Raw genomic sequence first — 21,898 nt, forward strand, 5'->3', positions numbered from 1 at the left:
AGCGAATGAAAATGAAACAACAAAACAACACAGTAATTTTATAAAAAAAAAAAATCACAAATATATTTGATTCTCATTATAAAAAAATAGATCTAAGGACGTATTTATAAAAATATATCTTAGTTTTAATGGATAAAATACAAGTAATAACCCTAATCCTACAGAAATTTCTTTTCTAGACAAAACAGTCCTCGAATTCAATTATTTTATGTATAGTATTCATACTAAGTCTCTGAGAAATGTGTAAATTTTGTTGGTACATTTCTATTTAAAAGAACGACTCGCTTCTCTTTTTTCTTGCCAACTTGCAGTAGTTAAAGATTCTGAATCTACAAATATAGTAATTAGCCGGTCTGGCAGATCACCAGATTCATGCATGATTAAGCTTAACCAAGTCTTTGGCCGAGCTAGGAGTACCAGGTTTGGCAAATCATCAATTCCATTTGTGCCTAGGCTCAATGCTTAACTAAGCTCATGAGAGCTGGGTTTGGCAAATCGCTAGACCTATATATGACAGAGCTTAACGTTTAGTCAAGCCTAAAAAAGTTGAGTTTAACAGATCATTAGACTCATATATGATTAGGCTTCACAATTGACCGAGCCCAGTGATATTGGATTATTACCTGGTTCCAAGTTCCTCCAAAATAAGAAACCAAAATAAAAATAAAAACAACAATAAAATAAATTGATTCATCAACCGGTTTTAAGAATTTCAGGATAGTTTATGATTTCATTCTAAAATCTTTAAAATTTATCCCAAAAGCTATATAATCCTTATTTTTTAAAAAAAATAAATTTTTCTTTTTTAGATTAAAAGGTGATTCATTTACTAGTAAATTGATAAACCAATTACTCAAAATTGATATTTATTTTTAACATGATTTAAACTAATAGCATTAATCTCCATAACAAGCTTAATATCAACTAAGTATTAATATGATAAAAAAAAATACAATTTGAACGTAAAAAATATAATTTGGATATCATAGTTTTTTTCTGGCTCTCATTCTTTTCATCTTATTTATTTACAAACATGACCCGTGTTAGTTTGGTATGTATTGAGTTTATTTTAAATTATTGATTTAAATTAAAAAATAAATGTTCATATACTTAATTTATATATAAAAACTTAAAATTATTATATTTGAAGGCTAAGATTTATTCATAAATGTTGACATTTTTTACATTTTAGTGGTTAGAAAGCTGAGAGAAAAGGTGAGTTTTGGATTATTTTAGGATATTGGATGAAAAGGTAATTTTTTGTGACATCTTGTAATATTTTATTTTTTTCATAATAATTTTTTTCTAATTTTCCTATTTTTAGAGTAAATCTATATTGCTAACCACATAAATCATATATATTATATTGTGTAATTACGTTCCTCCGAAGATAGGTAGCGTGCTTTTAGATAGGTATGGTGACATGGATGATAATTGCAAGTATAATCATGTTACTGATCTGCGCACGGATATAAATGTCACAGCGAATGAAAATGAAACAACAAAACAACACAGTAATTTTATATTAAAAAAATTCACAAATATATTTGATTCTCATTATAAAAAAATAGATCTAAGGACGTATTTATAAAAATATATCTTAGTTTTAATGGATAAAATACAAGTAATAACCCTAATCCTACAGAAATTTCTTTTCTAGACAAAACAGTCCTCGAATTCAATTATTTTATGTATAGTATTCATACTAAATTTTGTTGGTACATTTCTATTTAAAAGAACGACTCGCTTCTCTTTTTTCTTGCCAACTTGCAATAGTTAAAGATTCTGAATCTACAAATATAGTAATTAGCCAGATTTTTGAATCTTTTGTAATTATATTTCAAAGAGATGATGATCATATGCCAGTTAATTCATTTATCTTTTCACTTCCATTTCCACCGATCGATGAAGATAATCAAAACACTACAAAAATCACATCTCGTTCTTCGCCTTTAAGAGCTTCGTGGGTGCTCCTGCTTTATTTGTCATCATTACTTGTTGAAAACATTTTGGACATATATGGAAAATTGCTCCTCTGCTCATGTTTATGGTCTCTAGCTATCTACACAGTTAACGTTGTTTTTTCTTCAGCGTCGGAAAAATGAGCCACCATTTGTACGGTCTGATATGGTGATGGAAATGCATGAATCTGGTGTTTGTGGAGGTAAGAAAATATTGTTTTTTTAAGTGTTTTTAATTTAAAAATATATTTAAAACAATATTTTTTTAAAAGAAATATTTTTAGCTCTAATATATCAAAATATCTAGAAATAATTAAATTTAAGTAAAAATATAAATTTCCAAAAATATTTTTAAAATATAAAAATAAACAAGCCATTGGTGCTCACAAGGAGCTGGATTCGCTGCCTTTGATTTGTTCCATGTCCTTTGGCGGGAAACTGAAAACGCAGCCCTAAAAAATTCTCAATCCTGATTCATTTGAGATGCAAATCGAAGTGGGCTTCGCGTTAGTGGAGTTTGATTTCCAGACAATTCATAGAGGGTATGAATCTAATAAAAAGACGATATGGGAAAGGGACGTTTGGACTTTGCAAGAGGAGAGTCAAAATTTAACTCTTTTGAGTCTGTGCACCAGAAAGAGGTTTTCTTGAAAAAAAATATAAACGGAGGATAGATAAAAGGGTAAAGAAAGTCTGTGTACATGCATGGAGGACTCAAGGAAAGGATTCAAAAAGTCTGAACAGTGAGGATCTTTGAGTGCCATCAATTCAATTAATTGTGCTTGGACTGTCATCCATTTATTACTCTCAAAACAAGATCCCTTTCCCTCAACATTTGCACCCACTTTCCCACACACGACATGACAATTTTCTCACCATGCGATCATGTACCTCATCTTTCCCCTCTTTTGTTTTTCTTGCTCTGCTCTCTTTCTCGAGAAAAAAGAAAGGAAAAGCAAAGAGAACTACACTGTACAACTATAAAGTCATTAGCTAAGTATATGTAAAGATGCCCATCTAGATCTAGTTGAGGAATATATTTCAATCCAAACAATGATGACGCCCCGCTTTCACTTTATTTGGCACCATGCACACTAGCATTAAAGGGAGGGCAGTCACGATAGAGCCTCAACAATCCCTTTCTATCAATCTTCAAGCTAAAAAGGTTTCCGAGCAAAACGAAAACTGGAGTATAGAAATGTAAAGTGATTAACAATCTAAAGCGGTGAAGATGACACCCTTCCTTTCTCTATTTAGCATTTTTTTTTTATTAACGTGGATATCTGGGCCAGCTTGCGTGTACCACGACTAATTCTACGGGCCCTGAAGGTAACGACCATATAATCCTCCAGTGATCATCATATGAGCAACCAAGAAATCGAAGCTGAGACCACAAATAGAACAAATTCCTTATCCCAAGTTTTTACCTCTATCTAGCATCTTTAATTTGTGATTACTGTGATGGTATTTGGTGCCCCATGTCATCACGACTTTTCTTCTGCCGACATGATTGCCCACGAACGAACCCACCCCTTCTATGAACATCCGAGCACTGCTACCATTTCTCACTGTCATTCGGGTTCCTCTAACGGAACGATTGTGGGATCTGAAAAAGGATCGAGGGGGAAAAAATATGAAAAACCACTAAAACGGTACGATTTTCTTTTAATTTTAGAAAAAAAAAGTTTTTCTAGAAAGGTACAATTTTAAAACAAGTGCATATTTAGCTGCTCATTTGACGTCAAACTAGTTATGCTCAGCGATTAATTAATCGAGCAGTCTTGGTTTATATGAGCTCTGATAGAAAATAAATAAATAAATTTGACAACAGCTATGAATAACTCCAATCCCTAAGTAGCGTAGCATAATAATGAAAGATTTAATATCTGTATAACGAATTTTGAGTTCAAATTAAAATATGTATTTCTTGTAAAAGTTTGGAAAAATCAAAATTTTATTTTTATATTTGAATCTACAAAGTATATTTTTTGAAAAATAAAATTTCCTCAAATTCAAAAAAAAAACCCTCTAGATATCATTTTCATTTAAAAATACATTGTTTATTTTGAGATTCCTACAATATTCAAACTACTGAATTATCTTGTTAAAATTTTCAACAATGGCTGCGCAGGTTGAGGCGTGAGGGTGTAAGGGGAATTAGTGGATAGCTCTTAGATTTTAATGGGAAAATTCCTCCTTAGCGACCGTTCGTAACCCACATGGCCGCATACCAAATTCATGACACATCTATAACCAAAAATAAAATAAAATATGTAAGTGTTTGAGTAAAAGAGCCAGCCTTCTGGAGTTAACAAGGGGTACCTTCTTCCTTGAAGCTTTGATCCTGGCTCAAATAGCTACATGTTTAAAAATGTAATTATAATTATTTTTAAAAATATTTTTTAATTTTAAAAAAAGTATTTTTAATATCAGTATATTAAAATAATCTAAAAATATTTTAAAAAATAATTTAAAGTAAAGGAAAAAATTTTAAAAATTCAATTTTTTTTAAAATATTTTTAAAAGGTAAAAACAAACAAACATACATATATATATATATATATTCAAATTTACTTCTAATATTTGTTGTTTTAATTTTTACGTGTATCTCGTTTAAACATGATTAGACCATAAATGATGCAATCCACATTACAATTAACAAAAACTAATACAACCAGCAAAAAGATTGTTAGATCCTTGAGCACTGTTTAATATAATAATAAAATGATGGATATTTCTATCCCAAAAAAATAACTTGAACAAGGCTCGGATTGTTTAGAGATAAGTTGTTTTTCTTTTTTCTTTTTCTTTTTTCATCTTATAAGCATAATAAAAGGATTAAACTACCATTGAATGTAAAATTTATAAAGATGGAGTCCAGGAGCACTTTAGTTTTTTCACACTGTTTCTTTGGATAATAGTGAAGTTTGATAAAGAGTACTTTGATATTTAAATAAATATAAAATATATTAAAAAAATAAATAAAGTGGTTAGTAAATGCAACACATGTATCAACAACTTAAAGATGTTTCAGATGGTGCAAATAATGACTCATTGTAATTGAGAATTATATTTTATTTTTAAATATTGTATTGTTTTTTTTTTTGGACAGTACATTGTAGTATTGGGTTGATAGAGCAATATTAGTGATTTCTTTCTTTCTTTTTAACTTTTCTTTCTCGTCACCTTAAAAATCACACTATCTATAAAAAAATCAAGAATTATTCTCTGATTTATAGGAATATCAACTTCAGTTTTTATTTTTTTATTTTTTTATTTCTTTTATTTCTTTTGCAAATCTTTTTGAATTTTTTTCAATTATATTTTTCAATCTCAGTATGTAATATATTATTTTGTCCAATTTCGTTCTTATTCTTTTAATTTTTTTATCTTTTGTTGAAATAGTTGTTCTTTTCAATTTCATCTTTTAATCAAAAAATTATTTTTGTTTCTAATTTTAATTTTGATTCTCATTCTTTTATTTTTTTTATTTTTTTCAATTAATTTTGCATTTCAATTTCATACTTAAGTAAAAAATAAAATTTATTTTATGTTTCAATTTCGATCAAAGTTATTTTTTATTTGCATTTTTTATTTTTTATCCTTTTATGTAATTAAAATTCTTTTTTTAAGTTAATCCTTCAACATCTAATTGGATAAGAATTGAATTTTATGGTTTTTTTAGGCATAGAGTTTTTTTATCTAACGTCCCAAGTCACAACTTTGAAAAGTTAATGTGGTATTAATATTGTTTTTATTTCAAAGCTTTTTGTTTTTTGAACTTTGTGATTTTTTATGTTTTTTTTAACGAGTTATCATAATTTATAAATTAGGTCGCAGTTTTGATGGGTTATCCTCAGTTGGTTCACCTTTAATTTTTCAAGTTATAAGTTTTTTATGCTAACTCGAATATTTTTTTTTAACTATTTTTGTATTTTCATAATTAATAACCTGATATTTAAGCTACATTAGTTATCCCTTTTTATCAAAAAAAAAATATATTTTTACAGGTTATCATTATCATTTTTCTTAATTTGACTCATTTGTTCTTATTATCTTTTTTTATCATTTGACTAAAATAAAATAAACTTGTTTGCTTCAGTTAGATTTACTATTCGAATTATAATTTTTTTAAAAAAATGTGCTTGCCTACCTGGAATTTTTTTTTTTTTATAAAAAAAATCCCCCGGTGGTCCACGGGCAGTGATTTACAAACCATAAAGATGGTATTATGGGCTTGACTATTATGTATATACTGATATAAAAGAGCAAGGAACTAGACTTTTGAGAGATATGGCAAACGATCATGTTCAACTTTAATGAGACCAAGAATGCAATAAATTATTGCACCCAAGGCAACGGCCAGCGGTGGAATGGCGCCTTGCGCTTTCTGCTGTCACGGGTTCGAGTCTTGGAGTTGCATGCCTGTCAGCCCCGCGCTGCCTTACCTGCCTGCTGGGTTTGCAAGATGTTCAGTGGGCCGTGGGGATTAGTCGTGGTGCGCGTAAGCTGGCCCGGACACCCCACGTAAATAAAAAAAAAAAAAATGCAATAAATTAATATGAAGTAAAAGATTACTCATAATCTACAAACTATACTAGAAACTTAAAATCAAGGACCAATATGTAAACAAAAATCCTAGACTACAAGGAATTATTTGTAAATAGATATGTACCAACGGACATGCTGGAAAAGAATTATGCACTCGTGAGCCAAATTAAATATCATTGAAAAAATTGAGTGATAGATCTAGGTTAATGCATTTTAACCAGAGGACTCACTTGAAAAGAAACTTGCACTCAAGCACCAATGCGAATGTTGTTAAATAATTTTCGAACTACGGGCCTGTGTGAAAAGAAGGCTGAACTCCACAACAAGTTGAGTCTCGTTGAAAAAAATGAAGGGACCAATCAAGACGTATGTATTTGAATAAGTTTAATATCTTAAAACAAAACCTTATTTAGTTGTTAAAATATTTGATTTTGCTGTGATGAGAGAGTTTTTTTTTAATATTAATTATATGGCAATGAAATTGTTTTTTAAGTAGTAATTTAAACTTGGTTGAAAATAAAAAAAATCTGTAGTGTAATTCCTTCTTTCCTTGTTAATATATTTTTCTTCAATTAAAATATTTTTTTCATGGTTCCTATAATTTGATAAAAACCGAAAGAAGTTACAAAAGGCATCTCTTCAATTAAAAAAGCTGAAAAAAATTCTAGTAATTTTAACACGAGTAATTAAAAAATATACAAGAACAACACATAATTTCTCTTTCATAGTTTTTTGCAACTCTCTCTAGTATCAAATTCATGTACTAATACATCAACAAAATAAAAGTTTTATATCAAAAAGTAAAAATTTTAAGAAATAAAGATCAACATGAAAAAAAAACTTCAGGGACCAAAATACATAAAACATGTCTCAAGTATAGTGGAAAAAAAAAAAAAAAAGAGGTCAAATATTTATTTTAATTTCATACATGTCTCAAGTATAGTGGAAAAAAAAAAGAGGTAAAATATTTATTTTAATTTTACATCTGGTTTATAAAGTTTCAATTATTTTGAATCAATAAAATCAAATTTATTTTATTATAATTCAGTATTAAAATAATTTTTTAATATTATCAGAATCTCATGTCAAGTTAATCAAAATATATCAAATTTAACTTTAAATTAACTTAATGTAAAACAATAAAATTTAAAAAAAAACAGTAATTAAAAAAAATTAAAGGAGCAATAAAAAAAGATAATATGCAATATTATTAAAAAATTTTTTTTTTGTCTAAAAAAAGATAATATGCAATATTATTAAAATTTATTTTTTTGTCTTGGTTGTTTATATAATAACTACTAAAAATTTATATAATTTTTAATTTTAAAATTTATAAAATTAATTATGATGTATAAAAGCTGACATAAATACCATCGCTATCTAAAAAAAATCCACTCCCTTGCTCGTATTAAAACCAGCAGACCATTTAGTTTCTTTTTAATTTAATTAACACATATTACACTGATTCTTTGAGCAAAACTTGTTGATGTGCTAAAAACTATTCTGATTACAATTAATTAATTTTAACACGGAGTTGATAACTAGAAAGAGAGTGTACGTTCTGCAGGCCTGTAAATCAGACATTGATCTGGGGCTACATTGTAATTTTGTGTGCTTGAGAGTATTGGAATTTGGAAATAAACAGAACAGAACTAGTACAGTTGGAGTTGCTTGATTCTTTCTTCACCAGACAACCAATTGATCAGTCGTTTGGAGAGAGACTTCCGTTTCTCTGTCGAGGGGGGGACAGGGTCAGATAGAGGGGACTGTTCTGTAAACTGCAACTGAGATTTTAGCGGTCTAAAGCTACAGTTTGTAGCCTTATTTGTGTTGCTCGTGCAATGGCATGATATACTTTTATCATGGAGTTTAGTGGGGTCCACAAACACGTGCAAATGATGACATTGTCTTCCGCAATGATGCATTCCCACCGCTTCTTCCACTGTCTGGGATCCACTTCTATCATTCAACTCGACTTCGCCATCCCCCCTCTCCATCTTTGACCACCACCACACATCACAACAAGATCCTATCTCGGCTTCTTCCACCAAAATGCTCCGGCAGCGGGTGTTCCTCCGGTGACGTGAACCTTCAATCAAATTTCAACAAGTGTAAAAAAAAAAAAATCAAGAAGAAGAAGATTAAATGCCCCTCACTTTGTTTGTTGAGAGGGTAGGGAAAGCTCTAAGCCCTGAATTAAATTTGCATTTGTTGAATCAATGCAGGAACTAATCATTATATTTTCTAGCAAGTATTCGAGAAACGAAAAAACAGCTAGCAATTCTCTTCGATGTGATCGCTTTATGGGTTAATTTCTCTACGGATAATGCTTATTGATTTAGTCTTGATGTGTGCATTCAGCCTCACTGTCTAATTCTGTTGTTTGTAAGAAAAAAATGATATATCAATTCTGTTTTGTAGTCATCTAATTAACCTGCGTAGCTAAATTTTTTTGGGATTCTTTATAATATTTTATTATTTATATAAATAGTGAACCATTAATATATTTTGTAATTATTTGAATATCAATATCACACCGTAGCTAGAGTGGGAGTCCACATTTCCACATTTCTAGCATAGAGGTTGTGGGTATAAGAGACTAGGATGACAATATTTTCACAGCATGATACTTCACTTCAGTTTCTTTTTTTTTTTTTGAAAAAAAAAAAAGAAAAAAAGGGGAGACTAGGATGACAATATTTTCACAACATGATACTTCACTTCTAATTTTTTTTTTTAAAAAAAAAGATAAAAAAGGAGTGTGACTTTAACTGACACAAATTTCATTTATTCCTAGTAAGTCAGGTCTAATATATTTTTATTTTATTATTTTTGATTTTTTTATTAAATTCTTCTACTTTTTTGTTTGGTCATGAATCTTAAATCTTATTATAAATTTTTAGTTTAATTTTAATATTTTTTTCAGTTATTATATAGTTGATGTGAAAATAATAAACCTAACACAACATTATTCATGAAAATTCAATTGAAATTATTTTTTTATTCTTAGAAATTTTAAATAGATTTTAAACATGATTTTATCATATTTATATTTTTTTAGCTTTTAGTAACAAAATATGGACATGCTATTTTGATATATCTTGTTATTTTATTTTAACAATCATAAAATGTTTTTTTAACGAAACAATAATTCTAATTGAAAATCATGTGTTTGCTAAGACAAATAAAAAACACACATTGATTAAAAAAATTTATCTTGATAAAAAAAATTAAACAACTATATTTTCAGGTTTAATTATAACAATACCGAAAATCTCCTGATACCTTTTTTCAACGTTTAAAATTTGTTTACCCCCACAGTGTAACGCAAACATATAAACTAGGCATTGAGCGAGCTCACATTATCAAGAAGGTTAATGTCTTTAATCAAAGACCCTTAATTTGCTTATAGCTAGGCATTGCACAGAGGTGCCAACTAATTACAAGCAAGCAGCCACTAATTTTACAGCAGAAACAGCATGCCCTTGTCTTAATAATTAATTATCACTGTCAATTCAAGAGAATAAGAGAGGTCTCAAAGCTTCTGCCCCCCTTTCCACTCTTCAAATGCTATTACTCTATAAACAGCTGTGATATGGTTGTGGGTAATTAACCAATTAAATTAAGCAATCTATTCATGGCATCTGCTGCATGCTTTAGTCATGTGATTGCAAAACAGCTGAGGTCGGGTTCAGAGTCATGACTCCCTGTCTCTTACTAGACTGGGATTTGAGAGGTAAATATTTTATGTTGTCGTGATTGAAGCTGGTGGTGGTGCTGGTGCTGGTGTAATCAAGTTACGGGATATTGTACGTTAGGCCAAAAACTTGGAATCAAGCTCATAGGTTAATTATATGTCAACATTTGATATCATTACCCCACGTATTGTCGTCAAGATGGAATGACACCTGGCCAATAAAATTTAACCTCAAAGAGATCGCTTTTGGAAGGGAGCTTCCTGTTTCTGGAGTCACTAGCTATGATAGCTTTTCACTTTGCAACTTTTTGCTTCACAACGCCACTTCGAAGAGGTAATTCCCAAAAGAATCACCCATGAGGCATTCATGTTTTAACTTTTTTAACCCTTACATGTTGTTCTCTTTTAAATAGCAGCAAGCATATTGTAGAGTTCGTGGATGCTAAACATAGAGATTAATTGCTATCTGGTTTAAGCAGTAAAGCATAGCGAGCTAGCTATTTGAACAAAAAACAAAAAAAAATATTTATTTAAATTTAATTCCATATGTTAACACACATGGAAGTGGGGACAATTGAGTGAAGCATATGAAAAATATTTTTTAAAATTTAATGAAAAATTAGATGGGTTTTCTAGTTTTCAAAAAACAACAAAAATGAAGTGGCTTTGACCGATTGCCATATTAAGTGTTCAAATTTTCCAGATTTATTACTTTCAAATTTTGATGAACTGATTGAGATAGAATGTCATGTTTATAGTGTAAGAATTTGAAGTTTATTGTTCCAGTAGAAAAGGCTCTTGTAATTCTATAATGAAACGTGAAGTAATGCTAGATTGAAGTGCTTTAAGTATGATCATAAAGAGTTTTATATTATTTTTAAACTCTAATGAAATGGAAACCAACCCCATAGGAGAATAATTTGTGTTATATTTTGATTACGAGGTGCTAAATTATTATATAGCTAGAAATGAATCAGTAACTATATTCACATACAATGGGTAACTTAATTAATTATAATAGCTCCCAATCAGAATTAAATATAAGGCTAAAGTTTATAATAAAGTTGTTAATGCTTTAAATAAAAAAATAATTTTGTTAGTCATTTTGGGAGGATAGATTATTAGATTTGATAGTTTAAAAATAATATATATAGATATTATAAGATTTTTTATGAGTTATAAAAAAAGTATTAAAACCTGAATATTTATAACTTTTTCATTCATAATAGATTCTTTATGAGAGGTGATTAGTTTTATATTCCTCGTTCTTCATTGTAAAAGAAGTTGATTGAGGATTTACATGAAAAAGACTTAGATAGTATTATTAAAGGGTATTAATATGAAATTTTTTGTGAATATATTTATAAACCAAGTTTATAAATAAATTTAGACACACCAAACAACATGTTTAACAAAAATAACAATAATTTTTAGTTCAATTATCAAATCATATCCAAATGTTTCTAAAAGGTTTTACTGGTCTAGATTTATAGATTATCAGCTTATTATATCCAACCATGGTTGCCTACAAAATAAGTCTAAAAGATATTGGTTTTGAATTTTTAATGTTTTTTTTTATTTTAATTATTTTTTTAGTTAATTTTGTTTTTCCCTGTGTAAATTGTTTAGGACGGTAATCTTAGAACTTGAGAAAATAGACGTTTGGCATGAAATGATCTCTTGAGAAAACAATTTAAAGGTCATTGTTGATTATCAGCTATACTAAATTGATCACGTTACTTTATATTTTCTTGAGAATTCTTAAAAGGAAATTTCACTCACAGTTAAGTTACTAATTTGTATAATTTAATATAGCGATCAAAGTTTTTTATGTTTACTAAGACTGTATCTTTTGTTTCAATATGATGTAATTAGGGTGTTTTTAAGTAGGCATTTTTAATTTTAAAAAATCTCTTTCACTTTTGTTGTTTTATATAATTCAAGAATTGGTCGCTATACGAAGAAGAAAGGAAAGAAAAGAAATCCAAGTTGTCGGTTCTTTAAATTGTGCAAGGAAAGCGAGAGCAGATAAGCTTAAATGCTATGAGGAAAGCCGAAGGTCTGCATGTCGTCTGTGTGTAAACCCGTCAAGAGTTTAGAATGAGTTGTTCAGCAACCCAAATCCATATGTCAGGACAAAACAATTGTTAGTGAAGGATCTTATTGTACTACAAGATTAATATGTGGTCGAGAGAGAGAGAGAGAGAGAGAGAGAGAGGTTCACATCAACTCGATCGGTCGCCAAATCTTTATCTTAGAAGCCTTTGTTTACCGGAAAAAACAAAATATAGTGAATTTTGTCCATAGGTAAAAATCTTATGGATAATATAGCCAGCTAGATGGATGAAAGCTACACTAGAGTCATAGCCTGAAGAATTTTTTGTTACATTAGTTAATCAAATTTACTTGTAATGTTTTTAACAGCTTATTAATTTAACATGTTTTTAAAATTTTGTTTTATATAAAAGGAATATTAAATTAATATTTTTCACTGTTATCACTTGGAAAATGGCTTTATCCCTCATTTTAAACATGTTTTTTAAATTATTTTTTATTAAAAATATTAAATTGATTTTTTAAGATATTTTTTGATGTTTTTAATTTGTTAATATAAAAATATATATTTTAATACATTTTTATTTCACATTAATATCCCCCACAAAATCTGTGGAAATTACTAATGGATGACTCCCCAACCAAGTCAAGACACGAGGTCTCTCCACACAATTACTGGAAACAAATTTAATGCGTTCAGGACATGTATTTGAAGTGCAATTGCTTCCAAGAACGTAACCTTGTCCATAAGAGGAAAAACATGCTCAGCTCAGTCGAGATTCCTGTAAATAGTCAATAAACTCTGGTCTGTCCACATTGGCACCCTTAATTACTAAACCACTAGAGAAAGTTACGGCCACAGTGGCAATCATATATATATATATATTAAATTTACCATTTGGCAAATGTTTTTTTCATAGTGATTGATGATAATCCAGATTAATCAAGCACGTCTGCTGTTAATGTCTCCCAATTCATTTGCCAAATCACACGTGCTCCGCAGAATCACTTATTGACAGTCCAAAGGGCATGATGGCCGTGATTGCAGTCAGTGAGATCCTTCTGCGATGCTCTAGTTTCACTCAGCAACTAATTATAACGCACAGAATCAGAATTATTATTCACCCCGATGTTATAATACGTACTTATCATCAACTAATCAGTGGCTTATGAGATAATACATTATATTGTTAGTGTAATAAGACACGATAAGATACTGCCATAGAATTAAGAAAAAGGGGAATAAGAGGTGGGGTTCGGAGGTTTTTATAATTTCGAGAGGTATTCTACGTGGGAAACTGGAGCTAGCTACAGCTCTCGAAGAAGGGGAGTTGGAGGTGGATTTGGATTTGGATATGGTATGCTGCTACATTAAAATAGATATGTTGTGATTATATATGCTTTGTTTTTTCAACATTCTCTACCACTTCAAGACGACGGCATTCACTCGCTGGCTTCTCTCAGTCACCAATATTTATTATCCGTATCCTGAAAAGCAAAGAAGTTCCATTTTCAAGTTTTGGGATTGGAGGAATCTTTTTCACTGTCTCCCTCTCTACTTTATACTATAATAAAAAATAAATAAAAAAGCTTGAGAGAGAACCGAAGAGGCCACCGAAAAACATGGGACACCTTATCATGAAAGCAAGAAAAAAAACGACCCGATTAGACGGGCCAACCCACACGCATATACACACAGTTACTCACACACCCACACGCTCGATCGATCACACATGGTCTCTCTCCCTCCGTGTTAAATTTGTGTGCCCCTCGTTCTTTCTTATAAAAATTGAAATCATAAGTCAACCTCCCCTAATGATTTGGTCTTGGGTTCTTCTAAGCACCACCTCATATCCCACTTTATCTAGCATCCTCTATATAATTACCACTCCCTATCATTCAGTCCTTCGCCATGGGAAACATGAAGGTGCATCAGTTGGCACGTGGATTTTGGGAGCACGAACCCTTTCTTACGCTGGGTTTCAAGCGTTTACGCCCTCTCGCTCCCAAGCTGGCCAACACAGATCATAGTGCTGCCTCTTTCGATCTCAAGAGCTTCATTAGACCCGAAAGTGGCCCTAGAAATCTTGCCTCTTCTGACGAGAAGAAAGATTCGCATCAGGTACTGATCATTCTTATCTAGCTAATACCATCTTTTTTTTTTAATTACTTCTGCCTGGATTGATCTGTGCTATATATCTTAATTACTCCAAACATCGAATTAAATTACACTACACATATACCGTAACATATGGATAGTAGCAGCACATGAATTTTCAAAGAAAAACGTCAAAAAAGAAAAGAAAAGATAACTAGAAAAGCATTTTTATGTCAAGCACGGTGGTTTTCTTACCTAAAGATTAAAAACTCGGATGCATATAGGGGGAGACGCATCCGGGAGGGACACGTTGGAACCCAACGCAAGAGCAGATAGGTGTACTAGAGATGTTGTATAGGGGAGGAATGAGAACTCCTAATGGGCAACAAATAGAAGATATCACTGCACAGCTAAGCAGATACGGCAAGATTGAAGGGAAGAATGTTTTTTACTGGTTCCAAAATCACAAAGCCCGCGAAAGGCAAAAACAGAAGAGGAACAGCCTTGGTTTAAGCCATAGTCCGAGAACCCCATCTCCCGTTACCATTATATCTTTGGATACTAGGGTATGTCTCAGCAGCCATAAAGACTTAATTCTTAATTTATTCACGCTGATAAACGAAGCTTTGAATGTTTTGCGCTTAGTTTATATTTAATACTCTTATTTTTGTACAGGGAGAGGTGGAGAGAGAGGAGGATAGTCCATACAAAAGAAAGTGTAGGAGCTGGACCTTTGAGTGCTTGGAATTAGAGGACAGCAGGTCATGTAGAGAGAAGGGAGATAGAACTCTCGAGCTTTTCCCATTGCACCCGGAAGGCAGATGAAGTGGTTGTAAAGAAATAAATAAATAAATCCATTCAACTTTGTTAATTTCGTTGTGATGATCTGCCTTGACGTGCTTTTCTTTCTTTAGTTTCTTTCTTTGCTTCGAGAAAGAAGAAAGGCATTGTCTCTCTGTACTCTATTTTCTGACTTGGAACCAAAGCTCCTTGTCACTCTTTGTTCGGTCTCTTCTTGTAGATGTGCGTGATCGTTTCGACTAGGGAAGCTTTGCTGAGAAAAGATTTTAGGTTAAAAGGAGTAACCTGTGGACACTGAAGTCCACGCACCTAGTTCCAATCTTAAGCCTGCTAGCTGCTTCATATTTTCAAGTTTCAATTTTCAAATAGGAAAAGAGATCTGTCTTCTACCACCGATACCGAGAAAAAAAATGATATGCTGCACTCCTTAGAAGACTTTCATAAAGTAGCGTATCATCTATCAGGAGTCATGAAAGTTTTATCTTTATTCTGCTGACAGTGATTGACATGCATTTTCCCAAGAAAAAAAATATCAGTCACTGTTATGTGGGGCTCCTCATCAACCATGCCAAGGATATTGCTGCTTCTTCTTTTTTCTAGGTGAAAAAGATATTATTGATTAAGGGATAAAAAACCAAACCATGCCAAACATATGTGGAGGGAAAGATGATCACTACCGTATATAAAATGTGAACGAGTGAGGGTAGTTAATTTCTCTTTAATAGAAGTGGTCCTCACCAGGAGATCTCCAATGGCTAAAAATCGGTATTTTTCTAGTTTCAATTTCGGGGAGAAATGAGATAGGAAGAAAAAAAAGAAGTAGCGTTACTCTTATGCATATCGAAAAATACTACTATATAAATATATATATTATAAGAAAAACAATACTGGCTAAATTTTTACTTCATCCAAATTAGAGCATGACAGACGAAAAATAAGTATTATCTTCCACCAAATGTTAATGCCATCTCTGAGTATTTATCGCAAGTGCAATATCCTTAATTTAGTAAAAATATGGGTAATTGGAAAAAATCCATAAAAACAAATTGCCAAAATTACGCAGTATATATCATTGATAAAAACCTGGGGTTCTCATGAGGTTAAAACTTAAAATCGCAACCCTGCTACTATAAAGGAATAGAGAGAACTTATGACATTTTATAAAAGTCTGAATAATAGTTTAAATATTCGAATAGAAATAAATTAGATATTTTCATTTATATTAGTTCTAGACTTAAAATCTTATATGGTAAAAAAATTCATATTAAAAACTTACCTAACTAATAGAATGCAGCATTAGGAAACTCCACTAATAAAATCATAATTAAATTATAATTTCTAATCTAAATACAATAATTTGAATAAAATCAATCTCATATATAAACTTTCAACCATTATTTAAAAAAAAATTTACCTTTAATAATCATGAAATTTTAACTTTATAAGAAAAAACCTTTAGTATCTTCGGTCAAAATTATTGAATAAAATAATTAAATTAAAAATTATATTTATTTTATTAAATTACATTTTAAACTCACTCCATACTCCTCACCTAAATAGTTTTAACAATTAAGTAAACAATAGAACAAATATTATTATGCCAACAATAATGAAGAAAGTGCTCCATGTCAATCCTCTTTACATCTAAAAGACTAGCCTTTGATTAATGATTAGAAATTAAACTCGATCACTTCAAATAAATAAATATTTCAAATATAAAATTGTAGCTATAATATCTTTGACCTATGGATTTTAAAATTTAATTTATGGTATATACATGCTGAAAAAAAATGCATATTTAATTTTGTACTTTCTATTTTTATGAAATCCATTTGTAGTTCATACCACATTCTTTTACTTCAAATTTGAGTTCATCATCATCTATGACCTCTAATACTTTAATCATTATATGCAATGGAATACCAAGATAATCTTCAATAATATATAATATAGGTAAGCTTGCAATAACAAATGATTTTAGGTAGCCAAATGTGAATCTCCCATAACTTAATGAGGATTTGTCTAAACAGATTACGAGAATGACTTAAGAGATGAATTTATGGTCTAGTGAGATAGATTTAAGCTCAAGAAGATATCTGGTCACTCTAAATTAGAATGAGAGCTAAAAAAAATTATAACTTTTAATCCGACTATTGAATTGCACTCCAATTTTTATAGGAATTTTTGGAGGTTGTTTTCCATTGAGTATTTACTCTAAACTTAACATGTACATCAATTTAATTAAATTTCATAAGATGAAAATTATGAATTCCGCCTAGTAAAAAACCTATACAGTTCAAACCATAAGATCACTACAATAATGATAGATATGATGGACTTGAAATACATAATAGGGTAAGGAGTGAATAAAAATATGTGAGTATATCTTACACTCATGTATTATGCTAAACCTTAATAGTTTGACTTCTTTTGAATTATTTTTTTTAATTACAAGCTTCGTTGTCATGATTAAAATTCTCTAACACAATTTTAATTGTTATGCCCACCTAAATATCACATAATTATCTGTTATTAATATGACTGATTTATTTTTGCACCATTAGTCCTTGCTAGTATGATTAACTTAATTTTAAATATTTATTCTTTACTGATATAGTTGACTTAAACATATATATAATTAGTTTTTGTCCATATATTTGACTCTAACACATAAATAAATAGTGATTGTTTTAGTTGTAAATTTTAACATGTAATGATTAACAAACAACCAACTATGATTAGTTTTCTTTAAAATGGTTTAACATATAATGATTAGTTTACATCCAAACAATTGATTTTCTTTTAACACAATTTTATTTTTGTAATTTTATCTTAAACTCATTTTGCTTGTATAAAGACATTTTAATATATATATAAGGTGAGAAACACCTACCAAGCTCTATAATGGTATGAGCTCTTTTAACTACTAGTCTAATCTTAAATGTTCCTTCTGATTTGTAAAGAAATATCTTTAATTATCATTCAATTCATTCCAGCCCATTATTTATACTCATTCAAACACATCATTATTCTTTTTATATTACTAATTTGTATTTCAAATACAATTTCACAATTTCTTTCATATTTCCAATTTGCATTTAGCCTATAATCTCCTATCTTTACTAACATTTTGCATCTAACATATATATTTTCTATTTTCTTATTTTTTTCAAATCATCAATCAAGACACAATATATATAACTATTTAAATTATAGTTCCCAATCAATTTCTAACATTATCATATCATTTAAAACCCTAAATATTTATGTAATATACTAATTCTTATACTTATATCTTTTCACATTTCCAAACATAACCCAATATCAATGTGTTTTATCTCACATGAATCATAACCATAATTAAATACAATTTCATCATCATGTTAGCGAAGTTTAAGTATAATACCATTATTTAAAGTACTATCACACAACCTAATTAACTTTATAACAAAATCATTATTTCATTATATGACCATAATAAATACATTTTTAGCAATCAACATTACATGATTCTTTATCAAGCTTAAACATTCTCAACTTTATTAATATATGAAAAAATCACACAATTTAGTAAAATTTCTAAATTCTCCTTATATACCTAATCATGATTAGTCACTTACGATTTCTATTTTCATAAATTGTTTTTAAACTTCTGACATTAAACCTTTATTCATATGTTCACAACCCCTATTTGCTATAAATTTATACAATTTGATATTTTCATTAAAGTTTACATGAACCCTAATAATTTAAAAATCAGGGATTTTCAATCTTGCATCATAATTCAAGAAAATAAATACATTTATTATAAAATGAGTATCTTACCCTTACCAAATAACCCAACTAAATGAGTCTTTTGCAATAATTCTCAGGGATCCCTCTTCCTCTTCCAATTTGTACATTTCCTCTCTCTAATTTCATTAGCTCCCAAATCGCTCTTTGTTTTTTTTTTTAAAAAATTGATTTGATTACTCTAGTAAGAATGAAAATAAATTAGATATTTTCATTTATATTAATTCTAGACTTAAAATCTTTTATAGTAAAAAAATTTATATTAAAAACTTGCCTAACTAATAGAATTCATGTAGCATTAGAAATCCCCACAAATAAAATCATAATTAAATTATAATTTCTAATCTAAATAAAAAAATATAAATACAATAATGTAAATAAAATCAATCTCATATATAAACTTTCAACCATTATTTAAAAGTTTTTTCTACCTTCAATAATCATAAATTTTTAACTTTATATGAAAAAACATTTAGTATCTTCAGTCAAAATTATCCAATGAAATAATTAAATTTATTTTATTAAATTACACTTTAAACTCACCCCATACTCCTTCAAATCTAGATAGTTTTAACAATTAAGTAAACAATAGAACAAATATTATTATGCCAACAATAATGAAGAAAGTGCTCCATGTCAATCCTCTTTACATCTAAAAGACTAGCCTTTGATTAATGATTAGAAATTAAACTCGATCACTTCAAATAAATAAATATTTCAAATATAAAATTGTAGCTATAATATCTTTGGCCTATGAATTTTAAAATTTAATTTATAGTGTATGCATACTAAAGAAAAATATATATTTAATTTTATACTTTTTATTTTTATTAAATCTATTTGTAGTTTATACCACATTCTTTTATTTCAAACTTTAGTTCATCATTATTTATGACCTCTAATAACTTCAAACTTGAGTTCATCATTATTTATGACTTCTAATACTTTAATCATTATATACAATGGAATGCCAAGATAATCTTCAATAATATATAATACAGGTAAGCTTGCAATAACAAATGATTTTAGATAACCAAGTGTGAATCTTCCACAGCTAGATGAAGATTTGTCTAGACAAATTACGAGGATGACTTAACAAATGAATTTATGGTCTAGTGAGATAAGTTTAAACTCGAGAAGATATCTGGTCACTTTAGATTAGAATAAGAGCTCAAAAAAATCATAACTTTTAATCTGACTAGTAAATTGCGCTATAATTTTTATAGGAATTTTTTAAGGTTGTTTTCCATTGAGTATTTACTCTAAACTTAACATGTACGTCAATTTAATTAAATTTCATAAGATGAAAATTATGAATTCCCCCTACTAAAAACCGTGTGTAGTTCAAACCATAAGATCCTTACAACAATGGTAGATATGATGGACCTGAAATACATAATAGTATAAGCAATGAATAAAAACATATAAGTATATCTTATACTCATGTATTATGCTAAACCTTAATAATTTCACTTCTTTTGAATCATTTCTTTTCAATTACAAGCTTCGTTGTCATGATTAAAATTCTCTAACACAATTTCAATTATTATGCCCACCTAAATATCATATAATTGTCTATTACTAATATGACTGATTTATTTTTACACCATTAGTCTTTGCTAGTATGGCTAACTTAATTTTAAATGTTTATTCTTTGCTAATATAGTTGACTTAAACATATATATAATTAGTTCTTGTCGATACAGTTGATTTTAACACGTAAATAATTAGTGATTATCTTAATTGTAAACTTTAACATATGACGATTAACAAACAATAATTGATTAGTTTTCTTTGAAATGGCTAACCTTAACATATAATGATTAGTTTATGTCCAAACAATTGATTTTCTTTTAATACAATTTTGTTTTCGTAATTTTATCTTAAACTCATTTTGCTTGTATAAAGAAATTTTAATAAAAATATATATAAAAAAAATTAAGGTGACAAGCACCTAACTAGCTCTATGATAGTATGAGTTCCTTTGATTATTAGTCTAATCTTGAATGTCCTTTCTAATTTATAAAGAAATATCTTTAATTAGCATTCAATTCATTTTAGCCTATTATTCATACTCATTAAAACACGTCATTATTCTTTTTATATTACTAATTTGTATTTCAAATATAATTTCAAAATTTCTTTTATATTTCCAATTTATTTAGCATATAATCTCCTTTCTTTACTAACATTTTGCATCAAACATATGTATTTTTTATTTTCTTATTTTTTTCAAATCATCAATCAAGACATGATATATATAGCTATTTAAATTATAATTCCCAATCAATTTCTAACATCACCATATCATTTAAAACTCTAAATATTCATGTAATTTACTAATTCTTATACTTATATCTTTTCACATTTTCAAAGATAACCCAATATCCATGTGTTTTATCTCATGTGAATCATAACCATAATCAAATACAATTTCATCATCATGTTAGTGAAGTTTAAGCACAATAACATTATTTAAAGCACTGTCACACAACTCAGTTAACTTTATAATGAAATCATCATTTCATTATATGACCATAATAAATACATTTTTAGCAATCTACATTATATGATTCTTTACCAAGCTTAAACATTTTCAACTTCATTAATAAATGAAAAAATCACACAAATTAGTAAAATTTCTAAATTCTCTTTATATACCTAATCATGGCTAGTCACTTACGGTTTCTATTTTTGTAAATTGTTTTTAAATTTTTGATATTAGACCTTTATTCATATGTTCACAACCTTTATTTGCTATAAATTTATATACATAAACCCTAATAATTAAAAAATCAGGGATTTTTAATCTTGCATCATAATTCAAGAAAATAAATACATTTATTATAAAATGAGTATCTTACCCTTACCAAATAACCCAACTAAATGAGTCTTTTGCAATAATTCTCAGGGATCCCTCTTCCTCTTCCAATTTGTGCATTT

At 29.0% G+C, this 21,898-nt stretch overlaps 1 protein-coding gene across 1 annotated transcript; it reads left to right on the forward strand.

The window, feature by feature from the left end:
* Window positions 1-14,071: 14,071 nt before the first annotated feature.
* Window positions 14,072-15,372, forward strand: LOC105120610 (WUSCHEL-related homeobox 4-like). The gene is made up of 3 exons (XM_011018873.1): window positions 14,072-14,386; window positions 14,647-14,928; window positions 15,038-15,372. The coding sequence occupies exons 1-3, from the start codon at window positions 14,177-14,179 to the stop codon at window positions 15,185-15,187; spliced, it is 642 nt and encodes a 213-aa protein (XP_011017175.1). The 5' UTR covers window positions 14,072-14,176; the 3' UTR covers window positions 15,188-15,372.
* Window positions 15,373-21,898: the final 6,526 nt, after the last annotated feature.

The sequence above is a fragment of the Populus euphratica genome, unplaced genomic scaffold, assembly GCF_000495115.2.
Source record: "Populus euphratica unplaced genomic scaffold, PopEup_1.0 scaffold6.1, whole genome shotgun sequence".
Classification (NCBI taxonomy): Eukaryota; Viridiplantae; Streptophyta; class Magnoliopsida; order Malpighiales; family Salicaceae; genus Populus; species Populus euphratica.

Coding starts and splice junctions, on each gene's coding strand:
- LOC105120610 (XM_011018873.1), top strand. CDS start 14,177: ATGGGAAACATGAAGGTGCATCAGTTGGCACGTGGATTTTGGGAGCAC. Junction 14,387..14,646: donor AGAAGAAAGATTCGCATCAG/GTACTGATCATT, acceptor GGATGCATATAG/GGGGAGACGCATCCGGGAGG. Junction 14,929..15,037: donor TTATATCTTTGGATACTAGG/GTATGTCTCAGC, acceptor ATTTTTGTACAG/GGAGAGGTGGAGAGAGAGGA.